This window comes from Blennius ocellaris (genome assembly GCF_963422515.1).
Source record: "Blennius ocellaris genome assembly, chromosome: 15".
Classification (NCBI taxonomy): domain Eukaryota; kingdom Metazoa; phylum Chordata; class Actinopteri; order Blenniiformes; family Blenniidae; genus Blennius; species Blennius ocellaris.
This window is the reverse complement of record NC_137664.1, coordinates 6,440,684-6,463,541: the sequence shown is the minus strand read 5'-3', so window position 1 is coordinate 6,463,541 and position 22,858 is coordinate 6,440,684. Positions and strand designations below refer to the sequence as shown.

Genomic DNA, 22,858 nt, shown 5'->3' with positions numbered 1-22,858 from the left:
ACGTAATTCACATGAAAATTCAAAAGCTCCACCAGAATCACGTACTCAGTGGGGGAAAAAAAATAATGCAACTTAATATAGAACGGTGTCGCAGTGGTAAGTGCCCTTGCCTCACCGTGAGAAGGTTCGCTGAAACTTTTCTACCTGGCGGTGGATTTTTTTTGTCCGTGTGACTTTGTGCCTAATGATCATTATTTGTCTCTCCCCCGCAGCCTTTGCCAGCCTGCCTGGTTTGATGGAGCACCTGTCAGAGAACTACAAGTACTGGAAGAACTTGGACGATATGAAGTGTAAGAGCCTGCGCCCCCCCCCACCGTCCTGACCGCCTCAGTCCGAGCGGGGCAGGACCGTGAACGCAGCACGGTAGTGGAACAGTTCAGTCTCTTTGCAATTCGATGGAGCTCCGCCAACCTCCCGGGGCCAGAAAACCCGGTTCGTCATTGTTGGGGAAGGGGAGGGACTCCTGAGAGCTGACATCGTCTCGATTGACGAACACCGGGGGGGGGGGACCGTTTCCATCTCAAGTTCCATCCAGGTCATTTGAGGGCCCCCGTCGTCGACTCTCTACTCTCGCTTCATGACGTGAAGTATTCCTTATAGCACCTCTACAAAACTGTGTGACCCTCACGGCTCACGTGACAATCTGTACCATACAGTGTAACATGCAGGAAACCTGCACTTTAGCTAATCGAGATTTTTTTTTTTTTCTTCCTCCTAAGCTCTTTATTTTGCTTGTTTTGCTTTTCACAGTTTAAAAAAAAACAAACAACAAAAAAACAAAATTTTCCTCAAACAAACTTTTTTCATGAAATTTCTGTACATGTTGGTAAAAGATATTACAAAAAAAAAAAAAAAAACAAGAAAAAAAAAAAACAAGACAGAAGCTACAGGCATTGACTGTAAATGAGTAGCGGATGTGAGTGCACATCGTCCCAACTTCCTTTTTCAAGTCGCCAACTTGTGAGGCTCGTAGATTTCAGCGGATTGCAGCGTCGGAACTTTGACTCATGTCTCGGACCAAATTGTTAATTTGTGCAGGATAGAGATTTAATAATAAGGAACTCTGTGTACAGTTAGCCAAGTACGACGATGCAGTGCCAGATTTTCTAAAGGTCCAGCCGAGACAGAGGTGCCATCAATGTAGGGCTGTTTAATGTCAACTTTTTACTTTTTTTTTTTTTTTTGGTTGGGATGGGTGTTGATTGCTGGATTTTTACATCACGTAGCTGCAGAAGAGATTGTTAAATGTCTCACCAGGTAAACTCACTGTTGTACTTTATTCTATAATCACCATTCTTTGTGCACTGTGAAAGCAGCCGTAATGTCAGAACAAACGATGGGACAAACTAATTGCACTGTATCAGAGCTGTTCAGCAATCAGACACTACATCCATAGCTTCGTGACACTAACTGTAGACACTGACACCCAGAAAAGAAAGAAAATAGTGAAGAAACACATTTTACTAGGATACCTGAACAATTTAGCGAGACTGGCGATGGCGAGAAACCCAGCAAAGTATTTGTGGACCTCACATGTCCTCATGTTCTCCATCTTTCTTCACTTCGCAATATAACCATCTCACGGTATGTCAGATAAATCACAAAATAGATTAAAATAATCCAACAATCAGTGGAAAAGGGAAAAAAAACTCCCTTTTACCTGGATGAAATCTCCAGCACAGTTCTTCCTTCCGACTATCAAAAAGATTTATTGAATCAACATCGAAGATGTTGATATTGTTCGCTTTAAAATGCATTTACGTACAACAACTACAGGGTATTTATCAGCTTCAAATGTAAAATTTAGTCTCTCATCACCTGTGAAGTTCATAAAACTGGCTCAGGGGCCACATTAGTGCTGTAGCAGAACCAAACCCCAAGTTTTGATGTGAAGATTGATACCAAAATATTCTTGCGATACGATGTATGCCTGTTTTTTGGATGGAATATTTTCATCAAAGTAAAAATGTGCTATTTCCGAAAGAGTATTGTTCGCCTTGGTGACTTTAACAGCTCTAATTCAAAGGAAAATAACTTTAATTCCGTCTCTCTTAGGATCAGCCTCACACGTTGGGGTTTTGTAGAAAGTATATCAGTATCATATCAGTATTGGTGATTCCAACTATAGTTTTACTCAGTTTGGGATCAAAAATCGGCAGAAGGTGGCTCTAATGAGGGGAAACGTGTGTGAAAAAGAAAAGAAATAGATCAGAGAAAGTACATAGAATTCCTTTGAGGTGCTTGCCCCCTGGTGGCTCTGTAGAGTTAATACACAGTGAAGTGTGCACATAAAACAGTATTATCTTATCAGCCAACCAAGAGTTGACCCAGTATCATTCCAAATAGAAACAACAATAAATCAGCTTTTTCTGCGTCTTCTAAAAATCTTTTCTTTTACCTTTTAAATAGAAATCAAAATGGCAAATCTATGCTGTGCAGAGATTATGTAGTTTCATCCAAATGTGTTGGCAGTTCACATGTCTCCATCCACATGAGGGTCTCGAAGTGAAGCAGGATAACGCGTAGCTCTGTGTGTAACAGTATGTGTGTATTAACCCGGGGGACACACACTGCCGTGTTAACCAAAGGCACAGAAAGCTGATTACCGGTGCCTTATTTTCTCATTATCTTTACAGACACTTTCGGTGTTTTGGTTGCGACAGCTCCTCCACTTCCTGTATGCGATAAAAAAAAAAAAAAAAAAAAATGTCAAGAAAAGCCATATGTGTCCAATATATTTTTCAAAAAAAAATCTAACTAAAAGTCGGGTATGTTGCTTCATGGTCTGTGCTGCAGTTTTCAGTGTTGATGGCTGTGTCACGATGTATCCTCACATTTTACCCTGTGTTTTGTACAAATGTGACCGAAGGTGAAAAATCTAAGTGGAAATGGAATGAAAGCATCTCTTTTTACACCTGGCATTTAAATGTGTCTCATATGACGAGACGATTTTTTTTTTTCCCTCGACTCACTTTCACGTCTCGTACTCAAAACGTGTTCCAATAAGATTCAGCTGAGATATGTAGCCTCGTATCGTATCATCTGTAGTTTTATGTAGAACCGCGACAGTCCTACCGCGTAGCTTTGAGCACTTCCAAACCACAATTACCTGTAACTGCTACGAAACAATTCTGAGAATGAATGATCTTTTTTCTCAATCAGGTCACGGGATTGGCCATAACACCGGTTGCAGCCTTAAGACATCCATCCATTCATCTTTTCTTTAATCAGTTCCGAGTTGCTGCAGTGAGAACATTACAAATAAAGAAACTTTGCTTTTTCGGAAAAAATAAAAGATAAGCAGTAATTGCATGAATCAGACGTCAAAGGTTAATATTGAGGCAAATTAGGAGAAGAAGAAGAAAGATTAACTAAGTATTTCATAGTTTCAAGCAATTGTAGTGTCACTAATTGACCTTAAATACATCATTTTAGACAGAGAAGACCTGGAGTACCAGATAAATCATACAAACCCCAATCAGCTCACTATGATGCACGACTCAAATCTGCTTGTACTTCATCGAAATTTAGTGCAACATTTGAAACGTTGCATGTTCTCCCTGCATGTGTGTGCGTGTGCGTGTGCGTGTGTGTGTGTGTGTGTGTGTGTGACTGATTGCAGACGGACCTCAGTAGGTCCAAGTGACCGACTTCCAGCTTTAGTTTCCTACAAAGATAAAGAATAGACCGATTAACAGGTCCTTGAATGCATCATGCACTTGTTTGCACATTTACAACACATCTTAATGCTACGTGTAAATGGGATCTAATGTGCATTTAACTGTTGTCAATCATGGTTTTAGTTCTGAATCTGCTCAACATCCATGGTCAGTGTATTCATGACGAAACACTCATTTTGTTTAGGTTTTTTTTTTCTTACTGATGATGAAGGTCTTAATTGACGCCTTAATCTTGTTGTCTCACAGTTTTTGGTCTGCCATTGTTGCAATACACTGTAAACTGCCTAATGTACCTGCTGTTCTTGTAAATACTTTGCCAATTATCATCTTCGCTTCTGCATTTTTCGATATTTTGCTGACTTTTTTGTTTTGGATGTTAAATGTTCCTGTTGACCCCCCCCCCCCCCCCCAACAAAACAACTTCTCGCAGTGATTTGAAACCCTGAACGGCTGCTATCACTGATCATGAGAAGATATTTTTGCTAATCTATGATGAAGATTTCTATTCATGCAGACGATTTGAATATTTCCGATCCACATAGCAGACGTCCCTGCCTTTATTATTGGAGCGGCGACATATGATGAGATCAATTATATGAGATGACAGCCGGTCCTTGAACGCCTCACTTTGAGATGACTGAGGCAGAACCAGATTGTATAATTGCTTGTTATGTCATGATAAGCCTTCATCACTTCCAGTGATTTCTGTTTCCTCTCTCTCTCTCTCTCTCTCTCTCTCTCTCCTCTGTGACACTGATGGCCGTGACAGCAAATACGTGCCAATTCTGTGTTTTGTATCATTTATAAACAATTAGAAAGTCACATTACATACGGTACACAAAGTATTTTTTCAAACAAATTCATCCTTATTTGGCCATGAGATTTGTAACGTGTGTTTTTTTGAAAGAGCTTACTGCCTCAAGCTTCGTAGTTACAAAAGCTTTTCGTTAGAATCACCTGAAGTCGCCCATGTTTGTTTGAGAAGTTTCATGTATACTGCTCTCTCTGAATCATGTCTTATTTTGATGTTTTCTGTCAAACACAAAAATGTATTATGAGAGAGAATTAAAGCGTTCTTTAAATACGGACTCCTCATTTTAATGGAAGCTGTTTTCTTTTTGCATTTTTTTTTTTCTGTTCCGACGATCACAAACATGTTTGTCAGGTTATGTTTCAGGCCTGTGATAGACGGGCGACCTGAGCAGGGTGTAACCAGACCTACAATCAGCTGTGATTGGCTACAGCCACACCATAACTGACTTGGCTGAATCGGGTAATTTGTGATGTGTTCATGGCCTTTTTTTTTTTTATTACATTTTTACATACTTTATTGTATGGAGACGAATCAGTGACATATTCAGTGGTGTTTTCCACTCGTGCTGCTGGAGATCCACCGACCTGAAGCTTTCTTCCATGGAGTTTCTCTTCAGATGTTTTAAATTCACATTTGTGCTAAAGTGTTTTTTTTTTATCAAAATTCTCCAACTTTCTTCGACAACACAAATACATGAATGATGTTCCCCTCATGCTGGTAAGAATAGACTCCAACTACCAATATGGGTAAAGCAGGTGGATGTTGAATGCATAAAAAGAAAAAAAAACTTGTATTTTAGCACAGCATCTTGGAACAGTGTCTATTTGGTCTTTTATAGATGTTGCCAGTTTATGCAGCTAATTCTCACCAGGTCATCTTACGCTGAAGGTCAACACCTGACTGGACATTGGCATCTGCATCTTGAATATACTGGCCTCTTCCACTGTTTTTACTTAAAATATTTTTTTTAAATCAATAAAAGTTGCACTGAATAAAGCTTTATTCAAACTGACTCTACAGTTAATAAAGTTTGTCTTCAGAACAGACTAGAAGCATGACAATTTATTTTTTCCGTTTCTCAGATGAGGTATTTATTCTGCATTTCAGGTTTCAAGCTCAACAACTTCAGTCAAAATGGCAAATAATATCAACCATCAAAACAAATGTAAACAACAAATCAAATATTCACAAGATTCACGTGCGACGTCAAGCAACATCCATCCCACAGATTGTAAATTCAAGACTCCGGGGTCAAAGGTCACAGTCCTCCTTTCAGCTCCAGTTTCTGGAAAAGCGCCAGGCTGCGCAGATGAGACTGTCGCTCTCCGTTCTTCCACAGGATCAGCAGGTGGTCGGCCGAGCACGTGACCAGAGCTTCCTCACTGAACCTCATGAACATCTGGGAAGGAGTACAAGATGTTTCATGAAAGTACCATCGAGCAGTAGATTTTAATTTCAGTACACCTTTCATTTAAAAAATCTCAAGTCGTATTGGTCACATGCGTTCAAATCTGAGGCCGCTGGCGGATCCTTACCTGGACTGCACCCGAGTGGCCGATGAGATCTCCTGTTAGCTCCAGCGTCCTCATGTTGGGGACGTCCACGACCTTCTTTGACGGAGGTCCAGACTGTTTGTTCGACCGGCTGAAGGACCACATCCCAAAAAACCCTGATCCGAACGTAACATGATGTCATTATTTAGTCACCACGATAATATGAGCAATCCTCTTCATTTGTGTGTGTGTGAGAGAGAGAGAGAGAGAGAGAGACCTGGGGAGGTTGGTTCAGCAGGTAGAGGAAGGTCTTGGATCTCCCACATCCTCACGCTGCCGTCCTCAGAGCACGACATCAGCTCACTGTCGGAGAGAGAAGGAAGACATTTAAACAATCTTCCTCCCTTTAATCACTCCCCCTTTACATGACATGAAACTGCGGGGTGACTGTGTGACACACTGATGAGCAGTGTTGTGAATAAACTACTAATTATTGTTTGCCTAACTGAAACACCCTTAGTTTAAGCATTACCGTATTGTCTGGACTACAAGTTACAACCAAATATGAGTCGCATCTGTTAAAAAATACAACATAAAGAGGGGGGGGGGGGGAAACCCCACACATATATAAGGCACACTGATGGATAAGATGCATTTATTTTCCATGCACAGACATAACTGCACCGTCAACGATTCAAGCTTTTTGCTCACCATTAGCCTTCTTTTTATCCCATTACAGTAACAGTCTCTCTCTCTTGCCATTCAGACACTCTGAACTATGTATCTCCTGCTTGTTTCCATTTTATATGTCTTGTATATTTAAATTTCTACTTTTTATTTCAAATTTTGCTCAAACACAAGTCGTAATGGAGGTTTTTTTCCAACAGTATTATTGCAGTTTTCTGTAGACATACAGTGACATCTAGTGGTCTCACATGATACTTACAAGTATATATTCATGTGTCAATCCTAACAGAATTGTTTCTAAGCTGTTTCAAGTAGAAACTTAGAAAATTAAAAAAAAGAAAAGAATGACTTTTTCATCTCTTATACTTCCATGGAAATATGGATGGACTGAACCCATCCAGATCCTGGAGGACAAAGTTTCACAGGACATTTTATTTGCGGTTCTTCCTTAGATAGAGTCTCCTCTGAAACCACATGAGGGCGCCACAGACTGTCGATGCCTTTCACACAGGATGACACTTTATTTGTATTGACACAATGTTGTATGTGTGCCTGTGTTGATATAGAAATAAGTTTGTTTGAGGATACTATATTTGCAGGTTTTCACTCTTGAGTGTAAAACTTTTAATTAATGGTGTTCTCATACTCATGAGATTAACACCTCATACCAAGCAGCAGTTTTTCATTAACTTCGTAATGATTTTATCATTTTATTTCTTCAGGTCAGTTCTGTGACCATAATCGGATAAAGTATTTAGAGAGTGTCAAACTCATTTTACTTTTGCAGCCACATGATCTTTAGTGCACAATATTTTGGGACAAATTAAAAATTTCACTTTGATTTCATGCATGTATTACAAAAAAATAAATACAAATTTGAGAAAAAGGCCATTTCTTCAGTGAAACTTCCTCGCGCAAGATACAGTATTGTTTAAAAACCACATCATCCAATTGTGACAATTTGCAGCCTTTCACATGCAAATTTTCACACATTCGCACTTGCTATATGGTTGTAATGCCAAAACTATTTCACGAGAGACTTGTCTTGTGCTGCACTTTACAAAAACTGTACGATTTGGGATGAATAGATCAGAAACAGCTGCTACTATAAAATGTAAAGATGATGTTTACGTTGTCATATTTTCCAGTTTATGGGGTAATGTTGCAGTACTAAAGCTTCAGGGTTTGGCTTTGGCCCACAGGCCATATGGTTGACTACAACAACTTAAATAACACCAGTGAGTGAGTACAACTATTGCACCCATAAGATTAACGGTTTGACTGTTTTTTTATGTGTCTCTATCAAATATTAGTCTTTTTAATTGACCAATTCCTTTTTTTTTTTATTAAGATTTCCTGTCAAAATTCACAAGAAATAAGGATTTTGAGAACAGCAGACCCCTCCCTCCGTCAAAAACAGCCCAGCATAATCACTAGTGAGCAGGGAACGAGAGCACAAGTTGATTTTGTGACATTATTTCAACAGTACAGACTGACGTGTTGAGACAGCGTACCTGTCGGACATCAGCATGGTGTGCAGCACGTTGGAGTCGTGGGCCACCTTCCTGTAAGCCACCACCGTCTTGGTCTGAACGCAGTACACGTAGAGGCCGCTGCCCACAGCGGCGAGAATGAGCTGCAAAAAAAAAAAGATGAGGCGACTGATCGGGATCACAGCAAAACAAGAGGATGTCGTCCGCAACGCGCGTCCTCACCTTCCCGTTGGTGGTCAGGTGCTGCACCGACATCTCGCTGGGTTTGGGAGGAGCGCCCATCCGTATCTCCGTCTGAGCGCTGGGCTGCGACTCCTCCCACAAGATGTGCTCGTAGGCCAGGATCTTCCACTCGATGGCGTCCCACAAGACCAACTCGCCGGCGTGGGAGCCGGTGGCGAAGAGCCCGTCTGAACGAGCCAAAAGGAAGATGCACACATTCTTTTCCTTCACTCATAAAAACAACGGCTGTCTCGTCGATTCTTTTTTTTAACGTTTCAGTGAACATGCTGACCGTTGATGTTAATAAGAGCCCGTATCTGGTCCTGGTGGTCGGACAGGCGGCGAATCTCAGCCACGGACGGAGGCGAGTCAGTGGAGGCCGTCAGCCTGTAGATCACTGGCAACATGAAAAAAATTTAAAAGGTCCTTTAAGAAATGTGGCTGACAACCATTTTCATTTCAAGTCCTCTCAAAATGGAATGCTCATGGTAGTATTTGCTGCATATGAGAGTCCTGTGAAGGTAGTCACGCTTTAGCAAAGGGTCATGTATCCATAAGTTGGAGATTTTCACCTCATTTAAAAAGTATTTTTATCCATAAAACTGAATATCTGGACTTCAAATCCACGATTTGTGTGCACATGACCTGTTCTTTCATACACATATATTAGTTTTAAGTTTTGAACAGAAGTTAAATCCTTGCATCTATCTACCCTGAATAAAAGGAAGGATTTCTCTCTGGTATTAATAAAGTATTTCTATTCTATTTTATGTACAGTAGGAGAGATCAGTGTTCATTTTAAGGCCACACAATTCAGAGGTTAGCACTCGCGCCTCATAGCGAGGAGGCCATGGGTTGCAGTATGTCTCTGCATTCACCCTTCAACACCAAAAGGGTTAAAGATGTATAATCAGAAGCTGGACTCCTGCTTAAGGTTTTTTCTCTATTGAATATCATGTATTTTTTTTCCTACCAAAATAAAAAATTTAGTATTTTGTGTCAAAAAAAATGTTTATATTCAATAGGACTGTGGCTGTTTGATAACATTTCATCCCTCTATTTTACTATTTAACTCACCGATGTCTTTATCCATAGCAGCTGCGATGTAGTTCTTAGGCAGCTCAATCATAGCAGTTATTCCTGCAATAAAAAGGGAAACAGAGTTAAATTTTAACCAGTTTGTGTGCAAACAGTAGCATCAGAGTCGAAAACAGTTGGTGCCACAACAGAATTGTTTTTCTTGCTTTTTTCGTTTTTTTTTTTGTTCCCTCCCCCTCACCGGTGTCACTGTGGTTCTGTTTGTGACACTGCAGCTGGAAGTCTTTGTTCCACACACACAGCTCTTCCCCGCCGGAGATCCACATGCACAGGCGCTCCAGCACCAGCAAGCACTGAACGACACACACAGATCCACAGGAGAAACACATGCCATTTTTGATTCCGAGACCAACACATAGGATACCAGAGAAGAAGAGGAATTAAAACATAATTAACCTTTTGATGCTGCAATTAACCTTCATCTGCGATCAAGAGGAGGCAATTACCATTTTTCTATCTAAATTATAACTGGCATAAAAAACCTTTTGTGTCGAACATTTTAATTAGTATGTTTCATATCCTGCCAACACTCACTTAGGTGCACCGCCTGATGAAAGAAATAGTTGAGAAAATCTATTGAGACGGACCCAGACTTACTGTAAATACAAGGACCGAAAGATTTACAACACAACTATAATTATAAATAATAAAACAGCTTCCTGCCAAAAGACAATCTCATTTTGTTCTTTTTACTTCATGTTTTCATTTGTCAGATGCAGTTTTGTGTGTAAATAACTGAAACTAAGACAAAGCAGCACAATTTACAATGTAACTAGCATTTCGTAAAGGCTTAAATTATTTTAGATGATCACTAAACTTCATCTTTCCACTTGACGTGGAAAATGAAATTACTTTTTTCACTGCAATGTAATACGATTAACCCATTCAGGTGAGTATATCATCGTAAAACAAGATGCATTTTATCGAGCAAGTGTTGAGATACCTTTACAGAGGACTGGAGGTCTGAAATGGTCTGAACTCTGTTTCCAGTATCAGGATCCCACAGCTGAAGGGAAAAAAAACATTAAGGAAAAGACACGGTGCACGGCTTTTGCACAAAAGCTGCTTTAAAATTGAAATAGAGTATGATTATTTTAGTTGTTTAAAGACTCCCTTCCTCGATAGAAGAGAACATAGTGGAGGTGAAGTGGGTCCTCATCCAAGATGGCAGCCATGCTGATAGTTTCGGCACCAGTAGGCAGCAGGAATCAGAGAGGAATTTTCGTATATACGTCTATTATAGAGATCAATGCTGAAGTTTGGCTGCCGTTATCCTAATCGAAGATGAGGTGCTGTGTCATATCAGTTTTGCAAAGCTTTTATATTGTCTATGTTCTTGCTTTGTGCACATTCGGTGAGGTTTCCTTGAAAAACAACAACTCCAACCACCACTGCAGTCTCACTGTAGGTGTGTTTGTTTCTCCGACAGACGATGCCTGTGTACATGTTGGTACAGTTTGAGGATACACTGAGGCTCCGGTCTGAAGAGGCGGTGATGAGCGAGGTGTGCAACGTGACCTCATTGTGACTGGTGAAGGTGGTTATGGCTGTAATCTGCTGGGAATGACCTCTGAGCTCCTGCAGCCTCTCGCCAGTCTACCGATCAAAACAATGAAAAAAAGAAGAGAGAGAGAAAAAGAAAGAATTCAGCAATCAGCAATCTCACAGTCTAAAGGCATGTGCGGCGTTTGGCGCGTTACCTCGACGTTCCACACCAGAACGAGGCCATCGTCCCCCGCTGAGGCACATCTGGAAAGCATAAGAGGAAATGTAAGCGCTGGCTCCTGAACGCTGAGGAGATTGGCCACATCTTCAGCGGGTTGACTAGTCAAACAGACCGGGACAGTCTCTATTGATGTCGGGATTCATTTCTCGTAGGTTCCATCTCCACCCGAGGAAACCCTTCAGAAACATCTGTCCTGAGGCTTATCACCTTAACTTGCCCTCTGACCCTGAACCACACTCACCACCGGTTCCCCAAAATCAACAGACAGGATGAGCAGATAAAACAAAGAGATAAGATGAGAAGAGAGGAACTGTTGAGGATACATTTTCGGACTTCAAAAGCAATCTGGAGAGAATTTTCTGGCCTTTGCCCCCGACTGTGGACCCGAGTGCGCAGAGGACGAGACCCAGAGGAGGGGGTTATTACTGGAGGAGACCAGGCGTAAAAGCAACCCCCTGCCTCCTGACACACACACATACACACACTTAGCTCGGTTATAAATCCCAATCTGAGCACTTATGCAGACCCACTCTACCATGCCGGTGTGTGTAGTGCGTTTCCCCACAAAAGCGGCAACGAGAGGTTAGCAGGTGCAAAACCTTTATATATGTGTGTATGGACGGCATTAAGAGGCTTTGGCTATACTGTACTGCGCACACACAATCACACAGTGGTGATGATTGGGCTCTTGTCATGCTCTGTAAGTCTGCTGTAAGGTGAGGATCTCCTGTCAATCACAGAGGGATAGAGGCCAGCCAAGGGTAGAGAGGAGAGAGGTTAGCGAGAAGGGGGGTAGACGAGGAAGAGGAGGAGGAGGAGGAGGAGGGTGGCTGTGGTCTGCTTACCTGAAGTCATCAATCTGCACCAGAAATCGAACAATGTCAAAATGTCCTTTCAGCACCTGCAGCTCAGTGAAGCAGTTTTTGGGCTGTTCCTCTCCGATGCACAACACGGGGCTTTTCTGCAGACAAACGAGGGAAAGTGGAGATAAACAGAGTCCAGAGTCGAGCCGAAAGAAATAAAGCCGGAGAGACGACGGCCGGGAGGGAAGACAGCGTATTTTTGTCTTAAAAATTACACTTAAATATCCTATTTCAAACAAATGACAAAATTGAGGGGTCGTACAGGACGCAATCTGAAAAATAAACATTGAGCGAAGTATGTTCTTAAAAAGCACTTTTAATTAAGTGTGTTTTTAAGAGAGACCTGCAACATTCAGTGGCTGAGCGAATCAAGTATGAGGTTATAACTTCCATTTTACAACCTAATACTTCCAGATAGTTCGATTTTTTTTCCGCTTGATTAATAAAATCCATTAACATTTTGTAGAGAGGGTACAGAAATCCCTGGATATTTCAAAATAATAGTGTGAGTGAAGGATATTTCTAGACTTTCAGACCTTAAAGTTAGTGTAACGAGATAAGACAAACACCTTTATTTGCTATTTTGAATGAGGTCTTTTCAGCCAGTACAACATTTTTTACCCAGTTATTGATTTTGTAAGCAGCTATACACCTTCATGCTACCGTTCACATTTCCAAATTAAGAGGCACTTTTTAAAATGTATTTGTATATTTTTTTAATCCAATTGGGCAATAAAAATGATCAAAAGATTAAATGATTATTAAAATATTTGTTAGTGTGTATGGTTGAACATTTCCTTGATTCATTATTCTATTTTAAATATCATAAAGCATTTAATCATCCCACTTCCTCTCTGTATTCCACACTGCACTAATCCCCACTGGCTTTTTCACATGTCTATTACAAAACACTTTGCCAGACAGTGATATCAAATGGGAAAAGTCTATAAAAATCTCTAAACTATGAAGATAAAAATGTTCTTTTGTGTTCCTGTTGGTGGTCTGACCTACGGTGACATCCTGGTTGAAGTGGAGTTTGGACTGGTTGGATTTGATTAAACAGAGTACAGTTGGAATTAATGTGCGAATGATAAACTCCAGATAGTTCATTTAGAGTAGTATTCTAATGTGTTGATTAGTATTTCAATCAAAGATGATATCAATATTCATGTTAAGGGGTTCCAAGTTGTGGTGAGATAAGGCTACGGATAGAAGCCAGGACTTATTATACTGTGTAACGTAAATCTGTCCAAACACAGTCAGGTTAAGATTTTCTTTAGGCTGATCTGAATGCCATTTATTCACACACAAACAGTGGTTAAGTGATGAAGCATTGTAGATTATAAAGGTAAAAACTGCCATAAACCGACCAAAGGAGCACATGAAGTGAGTAGCATAGAAATGTTTTGGTTGTTGAAGGAGAGTTTTGTCGTTTTCTATAAGAGCTGGATTCAGAGATGGACTTTTTTTTTTTTTTTTTTTTTTTTTACTTTTACAAAACTATTGGCAGGTTTAATCATCTGTATTGAGCAGAGAAATTTAGCTTGTAGAATATGATTTGTGAGTCTAATCTAAACTTACAGTGTAATAGTTATATGAATGAAACTACTTATATAATAGTTCTAGACTGTAGCTTTTCTGATGTATTTATTAAGGACTCAATATTGGACTATTTACTAACTATTTACTATTTACTAACGACAAATTCATTCCACAATGATGCACATCTCGGTTAAAACATCGATGATTAGTAGGATCAAGCATTATCCCACCTCAGGGGACACTGAATGATACTAAACACAAATAAATTACTTTGATACTGAACATATAAACATGTATTGTCCGTAAAGCTGGTATATGTGAATACTACATAGCAGAACTCAAAGCTTTATGTCTTGTTTCTAAAAACAAATAAATCTCCCAATACCAGTGAAATAGATGTATTTTTTAACTCTGCATATTGAGAAAAGATGATATTAAACATTTAAAATATGACAGAAATTATTTTAAATGGGAGTTCTTTCTTAAAAAGCAAAAAAATACCAAATGTGTTGGTGGAATCTGTGCAAGTAATTAAATAGTTTGAATTGTTCAACACATGGAAAATACAAATGCAAACATAAATACTGTTTACTTTGTAACTATATTGGCCAAAAAAGAGGCTTATTTTGGCCTTTTCTATAAATTCATATGGAATAACCTCGAATATGTGCAATTTAGAAACCAAAACCCAAAACAGCAAACAAAAGAAAGAACTAAAGAACATAACATAACAATACTATTCCCTTTCTTTCATTATCAGTCTGAATTGTATCCCATAATTACTTCTATATTAGAATGTGTACAACTATTTGATTCTCTGTATTTGAAAAAGTAGTTTGTGGTAAATAAAATGCTTCAAACTAAATATTCCTGATACGATACTCAACTCATACCACACTTCAGATTACATATCAGGATCACATGATGTAACAACATACAGGTGAACGTTTTTGAGCATTTTAAGCAATTAAATTGCTTTAAACAGGTGTTTATCTTTTCTTACCTCCACTGAACTCTGAGCTTCACGACCACCGAGGATCCACCGAAGCATGGCTTTGATTTTTCTCAGCAAATGTTACCTGTTAGGGGGGTAAAAAGGGGGTGTATCCATGTTTTAAACACAAATGTATGTTTTATGTGTGTTTAACAGAAAGAGGAAGCAAGACGTAGCGAGCAGACGTGACAGAAACACAACATCTTACCAGCTGTCACCAGAGAAAAACGCTTTCGCTTCTCGTCCTCTTGTCACTTTTAGAGGATGTACCGATAAAACCACCAGATATTTCAAGCAGATCAGAGAAATGTCACTTTAACTGTGTCGTATTTACGCTACATGGTGTAAAATGTGATTTTCTGTCACGACCACAACATACGGATCATGTGACTCCCGCTACGGAAGCTTCCGAAGGACAAAAATGTGCCACCGCGATTGATAATATTGACAAAAAAGGAAATACCACTTCATAAAATGACGTTAATCATTTTATGCTCCTCAATAATAGTTTAAGAAAATATTACTACTATACAATTGCGGTGTGCTTTTTTGTTTAGATATATGCATCCACCGCTCATATTATGAAAGACATCAACTCTGTTTATTGACTTTGCCATATTGTTTATTTATAAATGTATGCATATGTTTCAATGTCATCTTTTCAAAGTTCAACCTTAATTTTCCTTTTGAGAAAATCTCTTATATCAGTTGATGGTGATCCTGGCTAACAGAATGCTTTCAAAGTACATTTCAAAGAGCTAAATTAATAATGAACACCTAATGAATTATAATTCCAATTCATAAAATGCTTGTACATATGTGAAATGAAAATATCCTATTTTACTCAAAATAACATACATTTCACGGTTGGTATTCTAAATAATTCAGCCAAATAAGTGATGTACTGTATTCATAATCAGCTAAACTAAGTGGAACTTGTGGCTAAGCCTTCCACAGTGTCATATATATTGATGTCTCCCACTCATTAACATTTATTGCCCTCCTTCCAGATACGGTGTAAAGAGTATCTGTGGTTGTGACACTTATTGAATATTAAATATTTTAGTTGCATCTTTTAGTGTTTAAATTCACCATGTGGCAACTAGATGGCAGTGTGTAACAATCCCACAAGATCAGGGAAGGGTCCATCTCCTGATTTGTCAAGAAAAGTCATTGAGTGTGTAAATTGTTTCCTCTTGTATTGCTGTTATTAAATAATGATTGCTTGAACAGTAAAATTAAAAATCATTGACTTTATTGCGTTGCGTGAGTCGATCTGTGTTCCTCCTGCTTTTCCTCATTTCTACATTTCTTTCCCATGACTTCTGCTTAAATGCTGCCCTCCTCTTCATCCAGCTCTTCTTCCTCCTCTCTTCAATCCACCCGTCTCTCTCAGTGTATCCCCTCTTAAAAAAAACCACGCACACGTAGTCACAGAGTCACACATCACCCACTCTGTGTCTCACTGCTGCTCCCCCGATTGAGACGACACGCAGTGTAGGGCCTGTGACCTTCATGGTGGCTCAGATCTGCTGCTGGCACTGATTTCTGATTTAGTGTCGATCCGCCGCGCTTGTCAGGGGCTGCGAGGTGCTTTCCATGCGGTAATAGAAAAGCTCAAGGGCAGCTGGAGAAAGGAGGAGGGTTGGGGAGAGGGATTGGTTGGGCTTTAGATGTGAGAATGGGCCAGGCTCGGTTTGTTTCACTGCTTTATCTGTCACCCATCTGAATGGATGTGGGTTAAATGTATAGATTCCAGGGGAGTGGTTTGAATCAGTGTATAATTAACTTTAAAAAAGAAAGAAAAATGTGGGGGAGTGTGATCCAAGTATCCAAAGCAACAAAACCCTGCAGGTACACTCAAGGCTCTTCAAGCTGCTTTGAACGAGGCAGGTTTATTTAGATAGAAGCTTTCATGTGGAGGCCATGAAAATTAATTTTTATTTGGACCAATACAACAGACTGAAGTCTATAGGGGGAAAAAAAGACATTTAAAAAGACATTTAAGCCCTATAATTATATCATGTCACCATTAACAGGTTTGGGTCATGATGCTGAGAAAAACCAAAACTACCAGAAATATTGTGATTTGTGTCAGTATCTACTAATCAATAAATGCCCAAATGGATTTCATTTATATAAAATATTTTCACTGTCCCAGCAGTCCTCAAAGCACTTTTCATTGCCACACATAGCTCAATAGCGATGGCTACCATGTAGGGCATTCAGTACATCCATTATGAGCAATGTGGGGTTCAATGTCTTGCTCAAGGGCTCTATAACATAGGGACACGGGGAGAGGGGGGATCAAACCAACAGTTTTGCAATGGAGTGACAACTCGAAGTGGGCCCCAAGACACAATATTCACATGTGTTTCCCATATTTATAACATGCAGTAATAAAGGTATAAAGTTATCAATCAAAAATAAATATAGTCATCCTCGTTATAAAAGAGTCAAATGAGCAATAAATATATTATTACTTGGTTGCTTGTCTTTTCCAGCATAGATGAGCATATTCATCTTTTCTAATGTGTCACAATAAAACAAAGCAAATCTGAAGCTCGTGGGAATTTTAACTAATTAAAAGTTTTCCTTTGAGCCCGGCATGAAGATCACCAAACTGTGTAACTGTGACAACATTTTTTTTTTTATCCCTGAAGGACAAGAGTATGAGGTGAAATTTTATTACAATCATCCTCACAGCTGTCAATAAATGTCTCCTTAGCGAAGGCAGTTCTCAAAACAATGAAGGATAAACAAAGTCAATTGGATTAATGGTGTGGGAATGTACCCATCCATCCAGTAGATGTGGGGACACTGTGAGGAATGAGCAATGTAAGCAAGCGAGTGTTCTCTATATTATGAGGATAAAGTTGAAATACAAGGAAGGAACGAGAGAAAATGATGGTTAAAAAAAAAAAGAAATAACAAATGAAGATGAGATGATAATAATATGGATGAAATGGCAGTGTAAGGTGAGAAAGCAGCAGCGAGAATAAAGAAAACAAAAGATTGAAACATCAAGAATAATGATAAATGTTATCATTAAAATTTTTTGAGGAAATAGTCATAATGCTGAGACAAATTTTATCTTCAGACTTTATTGAATCAACATTTTAACGTTTTAAGACATTTAGTCTTTATTGGTAAAATGTGAAATGTAAAAAAATGCGTCCTCGTATTCTTTTACTACATAAAGTGGTTCTGATCATTAGTCTTCATGAAAATAAGCTGAAAATCTTTACCCTTTAGAATCACTGAATGTCTGAATCAAACTCCATATTCGGAGCTCGCCAACCCAGTAGGAGGTGGAGAAAGTCCAAGAAATCCTCAAAGTGCAGATAAGATGACGAGGTTTCTGGTGTGTGTGTGTGTGTGTGTGTGTGTGTGTGTGTGTGTGTGTGTGTGTGTGTGTGTGTGTGTGTGTGTGTGTGTGTGTGTGTGTGAGAGAGGTGTCAGATATGACCAATGGTAGGAATCAGCTTGGAGGTGAAGTCATGATGGCCACTGAAACACTCGCAGCACTAAACACCAACGGGGAGTCAGTCAGAGAAGGGGGCAGTGGTAAAAAGAACCCCCCCCCAAGCCTCCAGCTTGTAAGGAAAACAAATGGTTATGATGATGGAAGAGGAATTAAGTTGTAATTTAACAATGGGCCAACAACAGTATTCAATAACAGGGCTGCTGCTCGGAGGGGCCTCGTAGTGGAGAGAAGCTCATTCCTGACCAACACACTTCACTGTCCGTCCTCATCAGGTTTCCACTGTGTCCTGCTTTACCCAGCGTGGCCTCTGCCTCTCCTCAGACCTCAGCACACGGGGCAGCGCCCCATGTTCACCCGCAGTTAATGATACACAGCATCTCTCCCTGATTTCTGCTTCTTCACAACACCAGCGTGATCTCAGTGGAATCCTGGTTCTCCATGACGTCTGAATTATGTAGCCGGCAAAAAAAAAGAAAAGAAAAAGTCTCATTCTCAACATTTATTCAAGACAGTTAAACTGCACAGCCCCTGTGGATACAGAATAAAGTTAATCTTGGTGTATTTTTCAGGCGTCTTTCATGTTGCGGTTAGGGGGGACTGAGATCCAGATGACAGAGCCGCTCCCTTCCACTAACTGGTGTAACTTCAGCTGAACCTAATGAGTGAATCAGTCATCAGAACTGAGCTGAAGGAACCTTTCTTTATACATATATGTGATTTAACACGTAATTTAACCCGTAAAGTAACCATGTTTTCTCATAACGAAGTCAATGAGGAACAATGCCGTTTTAAATCCCAGGATTTAATCTTGCTTGCTCTTTATAAACTCTGTACTGAACTGGGTCAGACATGCTAATTCATTCAGATACTGCAGATACTTCTCATCTAACAAGTTGCAAAATTGCCTAAATCTCATGGAACTGGTGAAATGTGATATTTTGATGCTCACCAGGGTGTAAGTGATTTACCATTTCCTGGGAAAGCGAATACATTTGGTAATTGTCGCTTTCATTAATGTTTAAGCTCTAAAGTTTCAAAAGCATATTGATGAGAATCAAAGCGTCACGCTAAACACTGAGAAAAGCACTGCTCAAAGGTTTATCGCTTTGCTTTGGTAAAAAGAAAGACCTCGCAGATAGAACATCTAATTGATACCTTTAATTTTTTTTTCAAACCAAAAAAATGTTTAGCATTGTGAAAATGGAGCTATACTTTGTGCACACACAACTATTGCAATTGACTGTATGGCCACTTTTAAATAGTCCGCCATGTGTGCTTTACTTTTTTAGATCAAATGTTTTTTGTAGACAACTTTTTACCAATATCCTGCGAAAAAAAAAAATCCAATTTAGAAAGTGTTTCTAAGTTAGAAATATATTATAAAAATATATGGGATTATATGGGATTTATTTTATTATTATTTACAGTCACAACATGATCACGTTCTGCAAAAAAGACAAAAAACAATAAGAGCAAGCGCTATGTAATTTTGCTTTTAATTTTGTGACATGTGAACCATCCCAAACATGTAAATAAACAAATGAACAAATATGTGAAGGTTTTTTTTGTTGTTTTTTTTGCTTGGTCATTATTTTGTTTGTAATTCATGGGGATAAAGTACAGATTCAAATTGTTTTTTGTTTTGTGTTTGTGTTTCCTCAATAGATTTGGGAGTTTGAAACAATTTTGAATCATAAACACTGTTAGTATATCAGGTTTACTCTGTAAACGTTCTTTCATCCGTGTGTTCTCCTGCTCTGATCCTTTAAACTTGTATGATTTTGCAGGTTAAAACCGCATTAAAACAAAACCAGGAAGTGGCCATTTGATTAGAATATATATGACACTTAATGGTGGTCTGAAGCTGACCAGGAAGGAGGCGTGGATTTCAGCTTCTGTCACTTTGATTTGTCACATGAGCATGACTGTAATTGCTGTGTTTCAGTCATCGTAGGTTAATTACCAGCCTTGACCTACAGTATTACATGCACACATACAGACTCAGCATATACAGGAGGGTGGAGGGATTATACTTTAAACTTACGAGGCGTCGGAGCCCGTCAGGGTGAAGCTGCCACTTTCTCTCCTCTCTATCTCATCACTGTCTCCCCGACACCACCCCCACCCCCCCCCCCCACCACCACCACCACCAGCACCGCCGCCGCCACCGCCACCTCCCTCCCTCATTTGGTGACCCACTAATGTTCTGTTCATTTTCTCTTATGAATAGATAATGGGCAGAAATCAAATCTCTTCATTTGCATGTAATACAATTAAGACCTTTTCAAACAATGACAAATGGAGGGAGCAGCGAGGTGTCAGTCAGCCTCGTCAGAGAGGAGGCACAGACAGCATCGGTGAACCTCTCCGTTTTAACGAAAATTAATAAAACCTTCAAATGGGATTTTCTCGCCGCCATCTGGAATAACAATCACCAAGACACTGCTGGACTCAGCCTGTCATATGAAATTAAACGACTCATGAATTTGGATTCATGGCCCGAATGTGGAGCTACTGACATACCTCCACTGTTTAAAAATACAAAGGATATGATTCTTTTCTGTCAGTAATGCTGTGAGGTGAATGGCCTCAAATGACTTCTGTCACCAACTCGCAGGTTGAATCAGGACAGAAGAGTGTGTGTTCTTTTTGGGCCTCATTTTTGGTTCACAAAATCATGAAACAGCTGCTGATCTGGCTCGGTTTTATGGAGAAAAACTTATTTACCAGCATTTCTACAGTGTAAAAATCTCATTTGAGTATGTTCTCTGCAAAAAGTTGTCAATCTAGGGTCAGTTGATTTTGGTTTATTTCATTATTGAGTGCAGTGTCTCATTTTCATCAAACCAGTTGCAGGCCCAGAGGATCCCGGGGCGCCATGGGATGCACAGTAATATTTACAAAATAAAATACATCCCTCACAAACAGATGCAAGCTGGTCAAAATGGCTGTAAAGAGACGTAAAACAACCTCAATGAAGCACATGATGGCCCAAATGTGGTACAGAAGACTCAAATTTAAACACAATATAACTCAAAGTTCAATCACAATTGTGCAAAAATAAAGAAAAAAGTCAAGAAGAGCATCAAAATAAACCAACATTAGACATAAAATGACTAAACTGAAACCATCAAACTACCCTGTCACAAAACAATCACGATGAGTTACAGTAAAGAAGGATGACCAAGCCAGAATAAAAACCAACCCAAGTGAGAAAATTACTTCTAGAAAATGTGAAATTATTAACATACCAGAGGCAGTTCGGGCAGTCTAGTTAAAATTACCATATTCAATTAAGAGACACCAAAACAATCACAAAATGAGGTGAAAAACAACCATAATTGGACACAAAGAAATTACAATAATTGGAGATAAAATACCACAAAACATGCAAAATAGCAATACAAGATAATCCAGATGTGGCACAAAATGATTTAAAAGAGGCAGAGAGTGGCTACGAACACCAAAAGTAAGAGAAAAACACTATTTTCAAGAAGCAGCAAAAGCATTTGACGCAACAAAAATGTTTAGAAGAAAAAAAATAAGAATAAAGTGACAAAAAACAAAAAATAGCAACAAATTTAACAGAATTTAAGTGCAAAACAATCACTAATGAACAGAGAGAAAAAAACAAGCAAAATGAGATCAAAAACGTCCAAAATCGGAGGACAAATCTATAAAATGAAATGCAAAATCACCCCAATGGGGTTAAACTGACTTGCAAGATTCAAAGTATAGTCGAGAACCAAAAGATCCTAAAGAATAAAAGCACAAACACATGCAAAAACCATACTGTAAGTGAGATGCAAAAGAATAAAACTAAACAAAAAACAATAGAGGCAAAAACAGGGAAACAAATTAAATAGACTCACAGAACAACCGCAAATTTCTCAAAAAAAGAAATACCAGGGGAAGTAATCCAATTAATTTGACACAGAAAATGGTCAAAATCCAATATAAGATGACCCTTGTGTGGCTGCGACTACAAAATGTCACTCAAAATGAGTAAAATGAATCACAAAGACATTGAAAAGGACCTGATGTGGCACATAAGCGTTGCAAATCAGCAGATGTTGTAAAATGTTGAACTATTCTTGTTATTTTTGAGGGAGATTATTATGAAAACAAGGTGCTGCTGCGTTTGCCTGATTCCTGTTCATATCATTTTTTCTCCTTCTCACTGAAACACAAGCGTGCGGACATAAATGTAACAACACACACACACACACACACACACACACACACACACACACACACACACACACACACACACACACACACACACACACACACACGGGAAAATTAATGAGCTCTCATTCATAATCCGGGATAGAGAGAGCCATATTCACCCTTGGATGGTTTATTGACTGATTTCATTTATTTGTGTGGAATAAATAGGAGGTAAACATTGGCTTGCGCTCACATTTCCCTGCGACACACTCGCTGCACAGCATTCTGGGAGAAATGATCCCACCAGCAGCAGGGTCACTGATTGGCTACCTCGTCAGCGTGTGACAAATTACCCAATGAGAAATAGGTTAGCCATTTCCACAAACTAATTAACCTGGGTGATAGTGAAACAAATTATTACATTTATGTAATATTATTTCACATCTGTCTCTGGACTACAAAAATCTTCATCCCGTCTTCTTTCCAGGCCCCCGAATGCCTATTTTCCTTGTGCTTATAAACGCAAGCAGAAGAGCCGGTATATATGTCAGTGATGTGCAGCAAACATCGCACAAAGCTAAAATACTGT

General features: G+C 39.3%; 2 protein-coding genes across 2 annotated transcripts in view; one reads left to right on the top strand and one right to left on the bottom strand.

Annotated features, from left to right (window-relative positions):
• The window catches only part of pde8b (phosphodiesterase 8B), a 42,021-nt gene extending 41,690 nt beyond the window's left edge, over window positions 1-331 (top strand). Inside the window, exon 22 of the mRNA XM_080509677.1 lies at window positions 213-331. Within this exon, the coding sequence (XP_080365803.1) occupies window positions 213-322 (110 nt within the window). The 3' untranslated portion in view covers window positions 323-331. The remainder of the gene's footprint in view (window positions 1-212) is intronic.
• A 5,256-nt stretch (window positions 332-5,587) lies between these two features.
• On the bottom strand, window positions 5,588-14,949 carry wdr41 (WD repeat domain 41). The gene is made up of 14 exons (XM_080509802.1): window positions 14,821-14,949; window positions 14,622-14,697; window positions 12,059-12,174; window positions 11,188-11,236; window positions 10,955-11,083; window positions 10,431-10,493; window positions 9,669-9,780; window positions 9,467-9,529; window positions 8,682-8,786; window positions 8,390-8,577; window positions 8,189-8,310; window positions 6,265-6,350; window positions 6,030-6,163; window positions 5,588-5,893 (listed from the first exon to the last, which is right to left on the bottom strand). The coding sequence occupies exons 2-14, from the start codon at window positions 14,667-14,669 to the stop codon at window positions 5,753-5,755; spliced, it is 1,356 nt and encodes a 451-aa protein (XP_080365928.1). The 5' UTR covers window positions 14,670-14,697; window positions 14,821-14,949; the 3' UTR covers window positions 5,588-5,752.
• Window positions 14,950-22,858: the final 7,909 nt, after the last annotated feature.